The sequence below is a fragment of the Cyanistes caeruleus genome, chromosome 19, assembly GCF_971803275.1.
Source record: "Cyanistes caeruleus chromosome 19, bCyaCae1.hap1.1, whole genome shotgun sequence".
NCBI lineage: Eukaryota > Metazoa > Chordata > Aves > Passeriformes > Paridae > Cyanistes > Cyanistes caeruleus.
Genome location: NC_141719.1, coordinates 8475258 through 8490006, shown reverse-complemented (window position 1 = coordinate 8490006; position 14749 = coordinate 8475258). Strand labels below are relative to the sequence as shown.

The 14749-nt window shown below is 40.1% G+C and overlaps 1 protein-coding gene across 1 annotated transcript; it reads right to left on the bottom strand.

Annotated features, from left to right (window-relative positions):
* Positions 1 to 5921: 5921 nt before the first annotated feature.
* Positions 5922 to 14717, bottom strand: PSMD12 (proteasome 26S subunit, non-ATPase 12). Its single transcript, XM_086857510.1, has 11 exons — positions 14528 to 14717; positions 12463 to 12522; positions 12125 to 12253; positions 10947 to 11054; positions 9925 to 10029; positions 9313 to 9462; positions 9003 to 9137; positions 8344 to 8456; positions 7854 to 8028; positions 7262 to 7339; positions 5922 to 6364 (listed from the first exon to the last, which is right to left on the bottom strand). The coding sequence occupies exons 1-11, from the start codon at positions 14633 to 14635 to the stop codon at positions 6155 to 6157; spliced, it is 1371 nt and encodes a 456-aa protein (XP_086713636.1). The 5' UTR covers positions 14636 to 14717; the 3' UTR covers positions 5922 to 6154.
* Positions 14718 to 14749: the final 32 nt, after the last annotated feature.

The window sequence follows — 14749 nt, the reverse complement described above, 5'->3', positions numbered from 1 at the left end:
GTTTTATTTTCATGGAGTATTCTTCCCTGTTAGCTGTGTTTTCAGACTCTTTGGCAATCAGTTCTCAATACCTACGCTGTTTTGCAGACTGGCTTTTTCAAGGCGTTCCTGGCTTAGCTGCTGTGGATGGGTGCCCTGTGCTCTGTATAGGCTGTTGTGCTTTAGGGCAAAGTGGACAAGAAATTGGGGGAAAGCAGCTTATTTCAGAATATTAGGGAAGTTTATCACCAAAACAGAATTCCACTGTTTTTTAAAAACTTTTCCTTCTCCTTTAATTCAAATAAGATCCAGATGATTTTAGTATTGGATCTTCCTGTATAATGTATTTACATTTAAATTTAAATTTACGTCTAATGCCTCATAACTCTTTGAAGAATAACCACCAGCCAAGCCTCTGATGCATTACCACTGCAAGAAAATACTTGTGCCCAAGAAGGTTTTCAATATTCATCAGTAATGCATTTATAGAGAGAGCTCCTTGCAACAATGTAAATACAGGAGGAAATAAATCTAAATAAATCCTTTGCATTTACCGCCCCATTCTTAAGTCAGTCTACTTTTTAATTCAGCTTCATAACTAGTTGGGAGTGCAGTTGTGCTGTTGCAGAGGGGAGTGTGGGTGGTCCCAGCCTCAACCCAGGAGATGCCATTTCAGGATAAAACCCTCCTGTGCTCCTGTGAAGCTTGCCATAGGCAATTTCTGCTGTCCCTGCTGCCAGCCTGACACCTTCCCTAATGCTGTGACTTCTGTTTTCAGTGGGCACTGTGCAAGAACAGGGATCAAAGAAAGCTGAAACTGTGTTTAAGATCCAACTAACTTTGTGTCGTTCAGTCCAGGTTGTTGAAAGGGAATTAGTCCTTTTACTTTTGAGGCTGTCTTTGGTACCTAGTGAACTTTCTCTTACTGGTCATTTTCTTCTGTTAGAAAATGCAAAGGTTTTCTTTAAAATAAATGACAATTAGAAAAAACAGTGGAAGATAAATTATCAATGTATGCATATTTTTAGATATAAACACATATATCCTCTGAAGTTTAATTTGGAGAAGACAAATTTAGTTGGTTTATTTTTTACATAAGCTTTTTATGAGTCCATTTGTTCTGACAGTATTTTTTTTATATTGTGCTAAGAAGAAAACTGTGTGGCAGTGACTGAGTTATTGGAAGATCTGTTCAGTGACAGACCCCATTCTTACCATTCTCTGTCTCTGCTGATTTAAAGTTCCAGATTGGATGGAGCAAGAGGCACAGGCAGCTCTGAAAAGGTGGCAACTCTGCCCAGTAGGAACAGCCCAGAAAGGAGCTGGGGAGGACCATGGGAACACCAATATATAAAACACAACATGGAGATGTGCTCTTGCACCCACTGCTTTTAATGATCTTGGTACTTTAACCCTTTTAGCTTCCATATGAAGGTTTTAGTTTGTTTTGTGGACTGGTCAAGTGTATTGCATAAACCCTCAGTGGAGGTGCCAGAGGCTGGACAGGGAACCGGCAGCTCTGGGATGGGGGTGGCCAAGTGCCAAGCACTGCCCTGTTCAAGCAGAGCCTGCAAGCTTGGAACAACTCTCTTGTTTCCATGTGCTGTCCCCTCTAAGCTCTTTCAAGGTCCTTGTTAGCAGATAGAAAGATGAAGACTGTTGGTCCAAAACAAATGGGGCTGCAAGGGCTCATTAACCTTGGAAATTCTGCTCAGCGTGAGAATCATAGCAACTAGCTTAAGGGATGGGATCCCAAATCCAAAGGGCCTAAAAAACCTCAAATTTTTACTAATTTACTTCTGTGGTAATATCCCAGGAGGCAGAGAATGGCCCAGGAACTGGTTAGAGATTACCTGGGAAGGGAAGAAATAGACTTTTTGTAGCTTTCGCTGACATGTTTCAATACAGTATGAAAGGATAATTTAACAAAATAAGATTATTATATATTGTATCATAATTATAAGATTATTATATTCCTACTACTCTAAGAACTCAATATCTATATATCTATCTATAGGAGACCTCTCTCTTTCCTTGATGTGTATTTCCCCAGTGGAAACTGCAGTTTTGCTTTCCAACCTCTGCTCTCGAACACAACCCCCCAGGATGAGCTGGCAAGCCAGGCTATCACTGAGCACTGGGCAAGGCACAGAACCAGATGTGTTGCATACTGACTATTGCCTTGCATTTCCAGAATTCTCCAGACTTCCTAAATTTCTGGAATTCAATGGGGTTTCATAGCATGAGGAGAGCTCGCAGTGCTAGACTTCTGCCCAAAGAGACCAGGAGCAGGGGGTGACACAGAGTCTGGGGGGAGAAGAAAAGCAACAGTGGATGTTGGAAATGTAAGAAATACCAAAAGCATAATGGGGATGCATGAGAGAGTAACAAAGACAAGGAATTCCCACTCAGCATCATGAGACTTGACAGGATTCAGATCATCAAAAGCCTAACAGTGATATTTCTAGGGACTCATTACAATAGTTAAAACTTTAAAAAACCCTCCAATGAATGCAGCAATATCAAACTCAATTCCACTTGTACATTTTTTAGGATTTTGAAATCTTTCAAATCTGAAAATAGCAATTTCTTACTGGATGTTTAGAAATCCCACCCTACCAGGGACCATGTGCACAAGGAATCCCTGTGCAGAAGCCCTAACACAGCCTGTCTCCCTACTCTTCAGTCAGGACTCTCTAAATGATGCTGGCTTACAGGGCTTCCCCCTATCCTGTGAAGCTAGGAGCCATGCCCTGGCCCTTGGAGAATCCAGGCTCCTTGCCAAAACCAGGAGTTTGAAAACCTGGGGCCACTCAGGGCTTCTAGGCTCCCTGCCATGAAGCAGAGATCTGAGCAGAGTGCGGCAAGGTGTGGCAGAGTTGGGAACTCTCAAACCCTCACTTGCTCCAGGCCTAATGGAGACTTGGTAGCCAAAAAGCCCTGGAGTCCTGTCTCACCCATGAGCTGCACACTTGGAATCACAACTGCAGCTTGGTTTCTACATCTTCAAAACAAAACTATTCTAATTATTTGAAACTTACACTGCTACTTTTTTCTTTCTTTTCTGCTTTCACAGGAAATTCAGAAAATCAATTTCATTCTATGCTCACTCCCATTTCTGGGAACTGGTATTTTGTGAATACAGAAAACTCCATTTTCAATCAGCTCCACTCATGATGTCTAACCGGAATGCAGGAAAAACCATTACAATTAACATGTAAGAGTAATAAGGACATAATAGAATACATTCAGCAGGGAATTGCCTCCCTGACCCTGCAAGCCCAACATCCCAGCAGGCTTCTCGAACAGATCATTCACCCCTGAGCAACAAAACAACAGGAGGCCTTTCTCAATGGAAGTGCCAGACAGATTGCAGCAACAGGAGCAATGTTTTTATTGTCTTAGCACACTGGACCTTTATAAATTTTTGAACTCCCTCAGAAGCAGCAATCATGGGAAAGTAACAGAAGTTAAGTGGTTTGGCCTCTGCCACAAACAAGGCAGCAGTAGACCAGGGATTAGATAGCAACAGTAGTTCTTACTCTTGGTAAACAATAAAGCAAACCCTTCCTAGGCAGCCATTAATGTCTAGTTATTAGGCTGAAGAGTAGCAAGTTTTGATTTTCCAGCATGAAAATTCCCCTGGAATTCCTCCAGAGTCCTCTAATGAACGGATGATCTCAACTTTAATCTTACTTCATAATTATCCAAGGGTAACATTTCAATGTGGACTGCTTAAAGCACATGTAATTTCTAGAGTAAGTAATATTCAAACTAATTCATTTCTCCTTTGATCCACAAAATGAGAGCGTTGAGAAGCAACTAGCAACAAGGGGATGTTGAGGGTACACTCAGAAGATAGAAACTACAAGGGTCAGAGTAATGTGATGGTTTGATCCCACACTGTCAAGATCAAAAGATCTTCAGTCAGTGCATTTTTTTTAAGCTGGTATGTTTTCTATGCTGATCTTTGAATTGCTCATGGAGGAGTTATATCTGACATATATCCAAACTTTAGGCTAAATAGATTATTTTCCACTTACTTGGAGTTAACCTATAGCCTAATAATTCCAGAGGTTTTTTCTAAAACTTCTATTTATTTTTGTGATGTATGGGGAGGGAAACCCTGAGGAATTCTGACAAGTACTCAGAAGTCTCACTCTGAGGACTGGGAAAGAGTCTGCCTTGGGCAGTATGTTCCAACCCAAAACTAAGGTATTCCAAGTGCAAACAAAAATCTCTGTCAGATCAAAAGACAGAGCTTGATCATTGTGGATCTTTGGCACAAATACAGACCATGAAAATGACCCTTCATAATCCTTTTGAACTGATTTTTGAGGAGATACCTGAGCTGTTGAAAAAAGAGTTCTTCCATATTCCTTCTAACGCTGACAGCAAAAGGTGGTTGTGAGAGGAGAAAAAACACTTCCTCTCTCCAAGCTCTAATGCAGCCAAACGCAGCAGAGAGGGATAGAACCTGGACAGAGAGGGAGGAGAATCCGCAAGAAACCTAGAAAGAAGAGCCAGGGAAACACTGAAACATTCCACTCAAGGATAAGAAGGCAAAGAGGGTTGGCTGGGGAAACAGGTCCAACATATCTGGTAGAAGCATCAGAGGCTTAAATGCTTGGGGTTTAAGATTCCAGACCAGACTGCAACTGGAAGGAAAATGTTTACGATAAGAACAGGGAGAGGCAAGTTCCCACTTCCCCTGATGACCCATTGTTCCCCTCTCTGGTAGCTCTTGCCTCAGTTTCCAGATGATATATTGTCTTTTTATCTACTTTGTCCATTGTTCTGACAGCAGCCAGTTTTGCTCATGCTACTGAAGCCTCCCAATAGCCAGAACATCCCATGCTCAGAAATGGTCACAACAAGATTTTGAAGAGCTTGTACAGCTGGGATTGTAGTACATTTGAGGAAGTTAGATGGTAAATATTCTGTGCATTCTGAATACCTGCTCCTCTTCCTTCCCTTACTGATAGTTCAGCTGCCTTTTTGTTGTTCAAATGCAGTGAGCAGGATTAGTAAGGCTTTGAAAGTTACAAGCTTTCGAAATTACATTCCCAAGTTTCCCATCAGCTATGTCCAACATCTGCATTTCAAATGCAAATCACTGTTTACAAGCTTCCATCTTTTCCTGTCCCTTCAGACTTCTCTCACTCAAAATCCCTGCTTGGAGTTTCCCAATTCCTGTGTATTCACATGAAAAGAGCATTAGCCTGAATGAAGCTCAGTGTGCTTGTAAAGAGATGAGATTTATATATGTCTCGATACATCATTTACAATTATAGTCTCTACTTAATTAATTATGACTGGAATGGTTATGGCTAGCATTAAAAATCATTCCAACTCAGATCAAATTCAAAGACATTCCATTGATTCTTACTACACTATTTGTTCTACTATTTTACTTTCTTAAAAAAACAGATCAGGGGGAAAAGTCCACAGCTTCCCTCCATTACAAGGAGGTTAAAGTAAATAATAGGGCATTATCTGCTCAGAATATTACACACACATGATGAGAAGCAGCAGCTTCCTAGTACCTGCTTAGCTAACTGATTAATTGCTGCTGTAGCCCTTACAAACTGTAACAACAGGCAAAATAAATGACTTGCACCAATCAAAGACTTAGGTACTTACATATTGATTACTCTGGCAGTTCAGAATTAATTAATAAATTCTAACTGTATTACCAAATCATAAGAAATAGCATTATTCTTAAGCATAAACATCCAGATTTTTGTTAAAAAAATACCTTGACATAACTTTACACTATTATCATTTTAAGTTACCTCTGTAAAACCCTAGGATTTTACTATTTACAGTATATGCTCTCAATCACATCTTCAAAAGTAGTCCTGTAATGAAGTAACCACAGAATTACAGGTTAGACAGATAAGGGTACACATTAAAAAACAGAAATCATGAGACTATTATTATACAGGCAATACAGTTTTATTCTGTTCTTTCACCAATTGTAGCAAAAACATTTAACAACTGAATGAATAATCAAGGGAACTTAATTGTCAACAGGAATTTCAGAATTATGTTCTAAATTTTAGACCAGGGAGGCTTGACAGGGAGAAAACAAACCATATACACACTTGTAATAATAGTCTCTATTATGAAGATTTAATGCCTTCTTTAAAAGCACTGAGATTATTGAGGCACCTTACTGCAGGTTATGGATCATCTCTTCTTTGGCAATGAGATGTGTGGTTTTGTTAACTAGGGCCATGAGGGAGTTGAGCTTGTGAGACCAGTCATTGAGTATATTGTTTGGGTCCTTAGGCCTCTGGAAATTGATAATTCCTGCCAGCCTGTCTACTTTAGCAAAGATGGTTTTGTTAACTACTAGGTTAGACAAGAACTCCTCCGATTCCTGTAAAGACAAACAGCACTAAGTCAAGAAAATAGCATTTTTACCTACAAAACACCAGAATTCCTCCCAAACAGCATGAAAGCACCCAGAACAAGATTTTCTTTATACACAAGTATATACAGCTGTAACAATTTTGTACATTAAAAAAATGCAAGATACTTTAATATTACACATGCTGGCAATGCAAGGTACTAGCACAAGCTATTTAAAAAAAAAAACCAATAAACAACCGTTTTGTTTTCAATTGACCTATATCTTTCTGATTATCTTTCATGAAATTAAAGTTTAATATGCGACCCAAATAGACTTTTACACTTTGGAGTATTTGGCTACACAGATATCAGAGTAAGTCATGTGGCAAGCAAGGCTTGGGAAAAGCCCAGTAATTACCAACCACTGTCAAACAGGGTTAGTTCTGAGTTTGTGGGAAAAGCAGATTCCATGAAAAGGGTAAAGCTTTTCATTTGCACTCAAAATACCAGGTTGTGTCATTCTACTTGGAAAGCTCTTGAAAACACAAAAGAGGGGGGCAGGAAGACCCCTCCACCCTGTGTTCCCAAAGTGCCACCACCTATGAATATAGACATTTGCAGGTGAAGGACACTCTCCTCAGTCAGTTTTCATCACTCATGGACAAGAACCCTTCAACAGTGAAACACCAGACAAGAAGCTCCAGCATTTACACAAGGCCTTGAAAATAACTGAACTTCTAAGAGCAGCTTTTGCCTTTTGGGCAACGTGCATCGTGAAACTGAGTTTAAGATTTAATGGATAGTTTTCTAACTCCCATAAAGGCAGAAAATTAAATCAAACAAGAACATTACTCTGCTGAATACTCACATCTCTGGCACAAACACATCCCCCTTATGAACGAACAATAAGCAAAGCAAGACTTACATCAACAGACAGATCCAGGAGTTGTGCCATTCTCTTCATTGTAATTCTGGTATAATATTTAGCCATTATTCTAATATTCTGGAATAAAAGTGTTCAGAGTAGAGGGTTATGTGCAAAAAATAATTGAAGCAGGCTGCAAAAATATAAAAGTCCATGTTAAAAGCAGATTAGGAACTGTAGTGCTCTAATGGCAGTCCAGCATGAGGGACATGAGAGGCTGTGAACAAACAGCTCTTTTGCTGGTGGAAGGTATAAAAGTCTCTACGTGATAAATTATTAAGAAAACAAATCAACCTATTATGAACTTAATACACAGCAAGACTTTCAGATTTATGCTTTACTGAAACAGGAATGCTAAACCTCATTTGAGTGCAATATGATCTTTTTGCTGTCAACTATGCCAAATATACAAATACAATAAAGATATACAAGCAAATAAAATCCTGAAATACAACACAACAGAAAAGACACGACCTGCTGCTTTCTTTATTCACTACTTTTTTTGTCTTTGTCATTAAAATATGGCAAGAAAAAAACATTTTTAGCTGAAGCATGGAGTAAACAGCTACTGTTTATAGACACTGATACTTACATGTTCCACAACTCTGTTCTTTAAATCTTTCCATCTTTTTTCACCTTCCTCTGTACAGCCAAAAACATCTGTTGCAGGACTGTCAAGGGATCCTTCTCTCAACTCCTTCCCGTATTCTTCAACTAGGGCACTCCACCTCATCAGCTCCATGGTGGTAAATAGTTTTAGGAGGTCTCTAAATGGTTTAGTACAGTTGGATTACAATCCTGTATTAATAAGGCCTGGTTCACACTTTAAATAGATCAAAGGCATAATTTTAAATGTTTTATTCTTATTACCATAAATAATGGGGGCAGCTCAAGTCACACTGTTTTTCTAACAAAGATCTTTCTCTTACAAGAGATTCATTTTCACACAGAACAGCCATGACATTTTTGCAGTATTCTTAATGCAGCATTAAATTCAGAGTTGCTTACAGCAGACTCAGCATAACTTGCACTGTTAGAGACACGTTTTAATCTAAGAATTGGTTATTAGAAAGAATACTCACTTATACTTGGGGATTTCTTCTAGCTTTTTGTCACTACTAATTCTGTGCACCAAATCAGACTGTTCATTGTCGTAAGGTGAAAGAATAACATAAAGAACAACGCTCTTCAGTGCCTGTTTAAGAGGAAAAAGTGTGGGTTTTTTCCCATAATTAAACAAAGGAATTGCCAAAACTGATACGGAGTTTAGAGTTTAATATATAAAAGATTTAAGCTCAGTGTATTAAGAAGTTATAGTGAAATTGATGCTATCGTTCAGAAATGAACTGTGGTACATTTAAATTGACACAGGTTAACCAAAATTGTAGTATTTTGAATAAATACATGAAGAAAAAGAACTTTTCACATGAAAGACATCTGTACTGCACACACAACAGCACCACTGAGACCACACTTGCACAGCTGTTTATAATCCCTACACTTGTATGAAACAGTTGTGACATTCTCAGTTTCAAAGGTAATATAATGAAGATGTTGGCTATAAACATTTTTTTGAAATCAACTGTATCATATAATCTGTTTTCAACTAACCAATTTGTTAATACACCATTTAAATTAAAAACAGACTGATGAGCTATTTCATCCACTGTACACTGATGTGGTAAGAAATGGGTATTTGTCACATGGAAACACAGACATTTCATATGGAAAGTTTTTTTACCTGTTGCCACTTTTCACTTTCAGCCTGGATACAGGGAGTGTCATAAATGGCTCTGTAGTGCTTACAGATGGAGAGGTAGGAGCCTTCATGTTGATCCAGCTGGATCATTAGGTTGTAGTATTTCAACTTTAGTTTCTGAAACAGTGTCAAAAAGTCAAATTAACACAGCTCTATGACAGGTAAATGAAATTCAGCTGAACCCCAGAAAACAGAGGGATTTAAATAAATATACTTAGACCTGAAGATTGAAGTCACATTAAAATTTGGGTGGGGGGAGGGAAAAAGAGTGAGAAATCCTCCAATTACTTACTTCTGTGTTTTCTTCTTGAAAAAATTTTGTATTAATTTTTTTGCTGATAATTTGAGTCCGAATATAGTCTTTTACAGCTAGACAGAGTCTCATCTGCTCCAAGATAAATTCTACACGTTCTTTCTTTTCCATTGAACCGTAGGTTTCCACCTGAAATGAAATTATAACTACTTAATGTTGGCAAAGCTGAATCAAGTGAAGTGTGTCACTTAGTGTGACTAGTGTCACCAAGTGTGGCAGTTAACTGTGCCAGAAGAGTGGAAGGTTGTCTGGAGGGGGAACACACCAAAATGAAACAGCAGAAGGAAAGCTGGAAATGGAATAAAGGTTATACCATTTTAATTATCGCCCCCACTTACACCAAAGAATCCACCAACACTACACTCAATGCATTAGGTAGAAAATTGAAATCTACTTTCTAAGTGGAAATATTCTATGTAACCCAACCATGAGATTAACAAAAGCAGTTAAAGCTGAACTGCAGTTTCACTAATGACAGTTCATCTCATTCCAGGCATTTCTGCAAACATATCTGATTTGGTTTCTAAACAATCTCAGAACAGTCACAATTAATTGCTATTGCTGATACAATTGTGAGTTCCAAGGCGTTACCTGCAACTCTTGCAGAATCGAGGCAGCCTCTTTCACCTCCCCATTCTGTTCCTTTATTGTTGCAAGTGTCTTTGTCAGGCGAGCACGTTCGATTTCCACATATATCTGAGGGCAGAAAGAAGAGCTTAAATACTGGAATTCTCTAAAGAGGACTGCAAACTCTGGGAATTCCCACTGGGAAATACACTTGATGCTGTCATCATATAACTACTAAATTTGTTGTATATCCATCCACTACACCAGCACTGTCCACAAGATACACTGATGAAATACAATGCATAACTGACACACCAAACTTTTATGGCCCAAATTAATCTGAAAAATAATGTCTACACTGACCTAGGACTCTTTAGGCAAACACAAAGGGAATAAAGTATTGCATACTTTGTCTGCTAGAATATATCAAAACACATGGGAAGTTACACTTTAATTAACTTTAGTAACACAAACCATTTGAATTATTTCACTTAGTCCTAACCAGCCATTAATCAACAAGACTCGATTACTAATAATTTAGACTAACAGACAGAAGTCATAACATTGACACAAATTTGCCCAATTCAGAATTATTTCTTTTTTTAAAGCAAAAGGAACGCAATGTAAGTAACTCACTTGGTATCCCCTTCCAGTTATCAAAACTATATGTAATACCTTTCTAAGTGCAGGAGAAATTAAATTAAACCTGCCCATTTCCCCAACAAATTCTAATACATAACATTTTAAAAAAGTGAAAAGGAAATGGCATTTTAGAATTTTGAAATTAATTACTAACTATATTAATAACACAACCAAATACCTACCATAGGAACATGACCAGTGTTTCAACATATGATTTAAATATGGAAAATATCTGCAGTCTTTTGGAAGGAAATAAACTAGCTGGCTTCTCCGGGTAATTTAAAAATTAGTTTTAGTCTTAACTGCACAAGATTAAAAAACTAATGCTAAGAAACTACACTTTTAAGGTAGGCAAATATTTTTATTCTACCTTTTAGACACTGAGTCTTAAAACAAAACCTTACTTTTCCTTCTGTGACCATACGCAACGTGTCGATTAAGCGCAGTTTGACTGGTAAGTCTGTGATTTCTTCAACGTAAGTGCAGCACTGCTGGACCATTTTAGCAACTGCCTAGTATGAAAACAGGGGAAAAACATACTGTGGTTTTAGATTTCCCTAATGAATTCAAGCTGTAACACTCAGAGGTAAGTAATAAATAGTTTCACAGCACACTGAATATACTCGTTTTAGCAAAATGCACACAAGACCCATCTCCTCTCTGATTCATGAAGATGTATACAATGATGCTACAGACTGATGCTACAAGGCAAACATTATGCTTTCCTGTCATTTTTTTCATCCCAGTTTCTCTAGTTATTGAAAATAATCCATGCCATGCAGTTCTATCCTGAAAGCAACTCCTCTTCTACCAAATCCACAGGACTCAAATGGACTGCTAGAATTTCTCTGCTTGCCCTAAGACCTGTATGGCTGAATGGACTTGTACCTTCTCTTAACTGTATGCACTACCCTCTCTCCTCAGAACAGCTGTAGATTCCTCAGTAAGGGAAGGAAGAAGGAGGATTTCTTCCTTCAGTAGTAAGCACAGGTATGGGAATGTGCACTTCTGGTAACAATGCTGACAAAGCTGGCAAAATTATTATTATAATACCTACTTCTAAAAAAACCCAGAATTAAACTTCTAGAAACGTCTTCCTCAAGAAGGTCCTCAAAATTCAGCTGGGTTGATCCACACCTTCAGCCACAGTCTGTGATTGTCAAAGAACTAAACTTTACTCCTACTTTTACACATACTAGTGATATTCTGCACACTAAAGGATAGGTAACCTTTTCCTTCCTAAAACAATGATGCCACTAAAATTACCTGTTGCTCAAACTGAACACACAGAGTGTAATAAACTTCGCTCTTCCTTAAATGCAAGTGTTTTATGCCAAAGAATGCCAGTTTCAAAAGCAAGCATGCAAAGCACACATTTCATATGAGCACAATAAAATGCAGTAACTCTATTTAATATACATCTAAACATGAATAATGAATGTATCTACAATATACATTGCAGAAGAGTGCAAAGATGAAACACCATCTTCACACAGAAAGTCCCTACACACATCGGGGAGCCAGATACGTAGTACAGCTCCAAAATACAGTTTTATTTTTTGTTTCAAATGATTAAATTCACCTGTTTTAACTGACTTCTTCTCTTTGATAGAAGAATAATATTTTCATTAAGAGCATCCCAGTCTTTAGCTTCATAACACATTTTCACTATGGCAACTAAGATTCGGGATGTGGAGACCATGTCAGAAGCCTGTAACAAACCAAGAGGATGTCAGAGACAAGATAAACAACCTGCAGCCTTCCAGCACAAAGGGGAAAAAATCATTGTGTCTGGTCTTATTGATTTGCTTTTTAAAGAAAAGAAAGACTGATACTCCAAGGATACTCCAAGTCCCTTCACTTTAATCCAGTGGAACGTGAGGAGTGTTACACATCCCAGCATCACCACACACTACTCACCGTCCGTGTTTGTTTTTCCAGGGAGAGAAGGTTTTCAATGACTTCTTGCAATCTTCCTTCCTAATAAGACAAGCAAACAATTATCTCCATAAGTACATAATTCAGTTTAAACTGAGTAGCTCAAATTCCCACATAAATAAAAACACAGGCTAGCCTGTACACTGATTTTTGATTTCTTTTCCTTAAAAAATATGTATGCATAGCATTCACGTTAAATCCACAGTTCTACACAGAGATAAAACTGGGGAGGTACTAGTTTCATTTTCGCACAACACATGCTCTAAGTTGTCTGCCTTGGGAGAGAAACCTGGCAAGTTTCAGACAGGTTTGGTGAGCTCACGTTCACTGAGCTGCGTGGAAAACTCATTTCTTCTCTGGCCAAAACAGAGTTTTCAGTGAGATCAGATATGCAATTAACTACCATGCCCAAAAAAATTCTTCTCCTATTACTTTCACCCATATTCATATCATAATTACAGTGTATTATACAAAGCATTAACTACAAGCTTTACAGGCTAAGCATGGAATTATAATAGTTCTGGTTTTGATGGGGTTTTGAGAACCATATTTGCCTTTGTTTAGAGGAGTGTAAGATACTACAATGTCCTTTTAGTCCTAAGTCACAAATCCTAGCAAATATCTAGTAAAAAAAAAGTTCATATGGGTGAGTTTGTAACAGCCCATGGCAATGGTAGGGCTGCAAAAAACAGTTAGAAACTAGGAACAAAAAAATTGTTAGAAAATACTAACAAACCAAAGAAAATGAAGTTTGTTTCTAAAACATTCCAACTAAAATATTTTAGACTACATACAATGGTTTCTCAGGGATGTGCTCTTACTGCCACAGAGTTTCTATGTTTTGCAGAATGAAACATGGCCATGGTGTCCATTCCTTTGCAGAGCTGTGCCTGCGGGATAAAATCCCTGTGCCTACCCTCCATACAGTAGTCTTAAAATCATCTAAGATGCAATTTATCTATCTTCAGGCTACTGCCTTCAGAACTGTACAACATGTGTGTTTTTCACAATGAGACATGTGGATCAAGCAGAGCATTTGCAGCATGTAAAGACTCAGGTCCATCCTACTGGGACAACAAATGACAGCAATAACAGGGAACCTGCGGCTGCCCCATCCCTGGAAGTCCAAGGCCTATTTGGACTAGTGGAAGGTGTCCCTACCCAAGACAGAGGCTGTAATGAGATGAACTTAAACCTCTTCCAACCCAAACCACCACTCTGTGATTCCATGGTTCTGTCATTTCTGAGATCTGAGTTGCATAAGAATCTCCAAGCCACAGAAGAACTTTTTTATAAAACACCGATGCTCCATCATTATAACCCCATGTGGAACACATCCTGCGGTCACACAGGGCGTGTGCACAGACGTTGTTTACTGAGCCGAAAGAGGCAGAGACAGCCCCAGAGCCCGCCCTGGATCCCCGGGGCTTACATGTAACCAAGTTAAAGGATGCTCAGCGCTGTCTGTCCAACCTGACCCGGGACCTGTGATACGAAGGCAGCTCTAGCGCATAGAGCCCCGGGATGAACAAGCAACTCCGCAGTGCAAAGCTAGCAGGGAAGAGCCACGGCCCTTGTGGTGGACTGGGGCCCTCTGGTTCCCTCACCCGCGAGGCTGCGCCCCGAAATCTCGTCCCGTCTCAAAATCACACAATAGGCTGAGTTGGACAGAACGCACAAGGGTCATCGAGTCCATCTCTTGGCCTTGGTTCTGCACAGGACATCCTAAGAATCCATGTGTCTGAGAGCGTTATCCAAATATTCCATGAGCTCTGGCAGGGACGGGGCCGTGACCACTGCCTCGGAAAGCAGTTTCAGTGCTCGGCCACGAACCTCCATCCTGCCCACCCTTCCACACAGCCCTGAAACGACGGAGCCCTCCACTCCTTCCCTTCCTCAGCACGGCACGGAGAGCCCGCGACCGGACCCGTCAACACCGCATCTTGGGGCAGGATGCGGCCGCGGGTCCCTCCGCGCCGCCTCCACGCGCGGCCTAGCGCGCCATGACTCAGCCCGTCCGTCCCGCCAGGCTCCTCTCCCGCTTCACCTGCGCCAGCCGCTCGCACTCGGGCAGCCTCTGGTCCACGGTCGCGCTGTAATCCACCTCCATTTTGACGATGCGGCCATCGGCCCGCTCCGCGCCGCCCTCCGCCATGTCCGCCCGCTCCGCCGCCTCAGCGCTCACCGGAACCGGCCGGGCCCGCGCGCAGGCGCGCCGGGGGCAGCCCCGCCGAAGGGCCCCGCGCCGCGGCAAACAGGCACTGCTGTG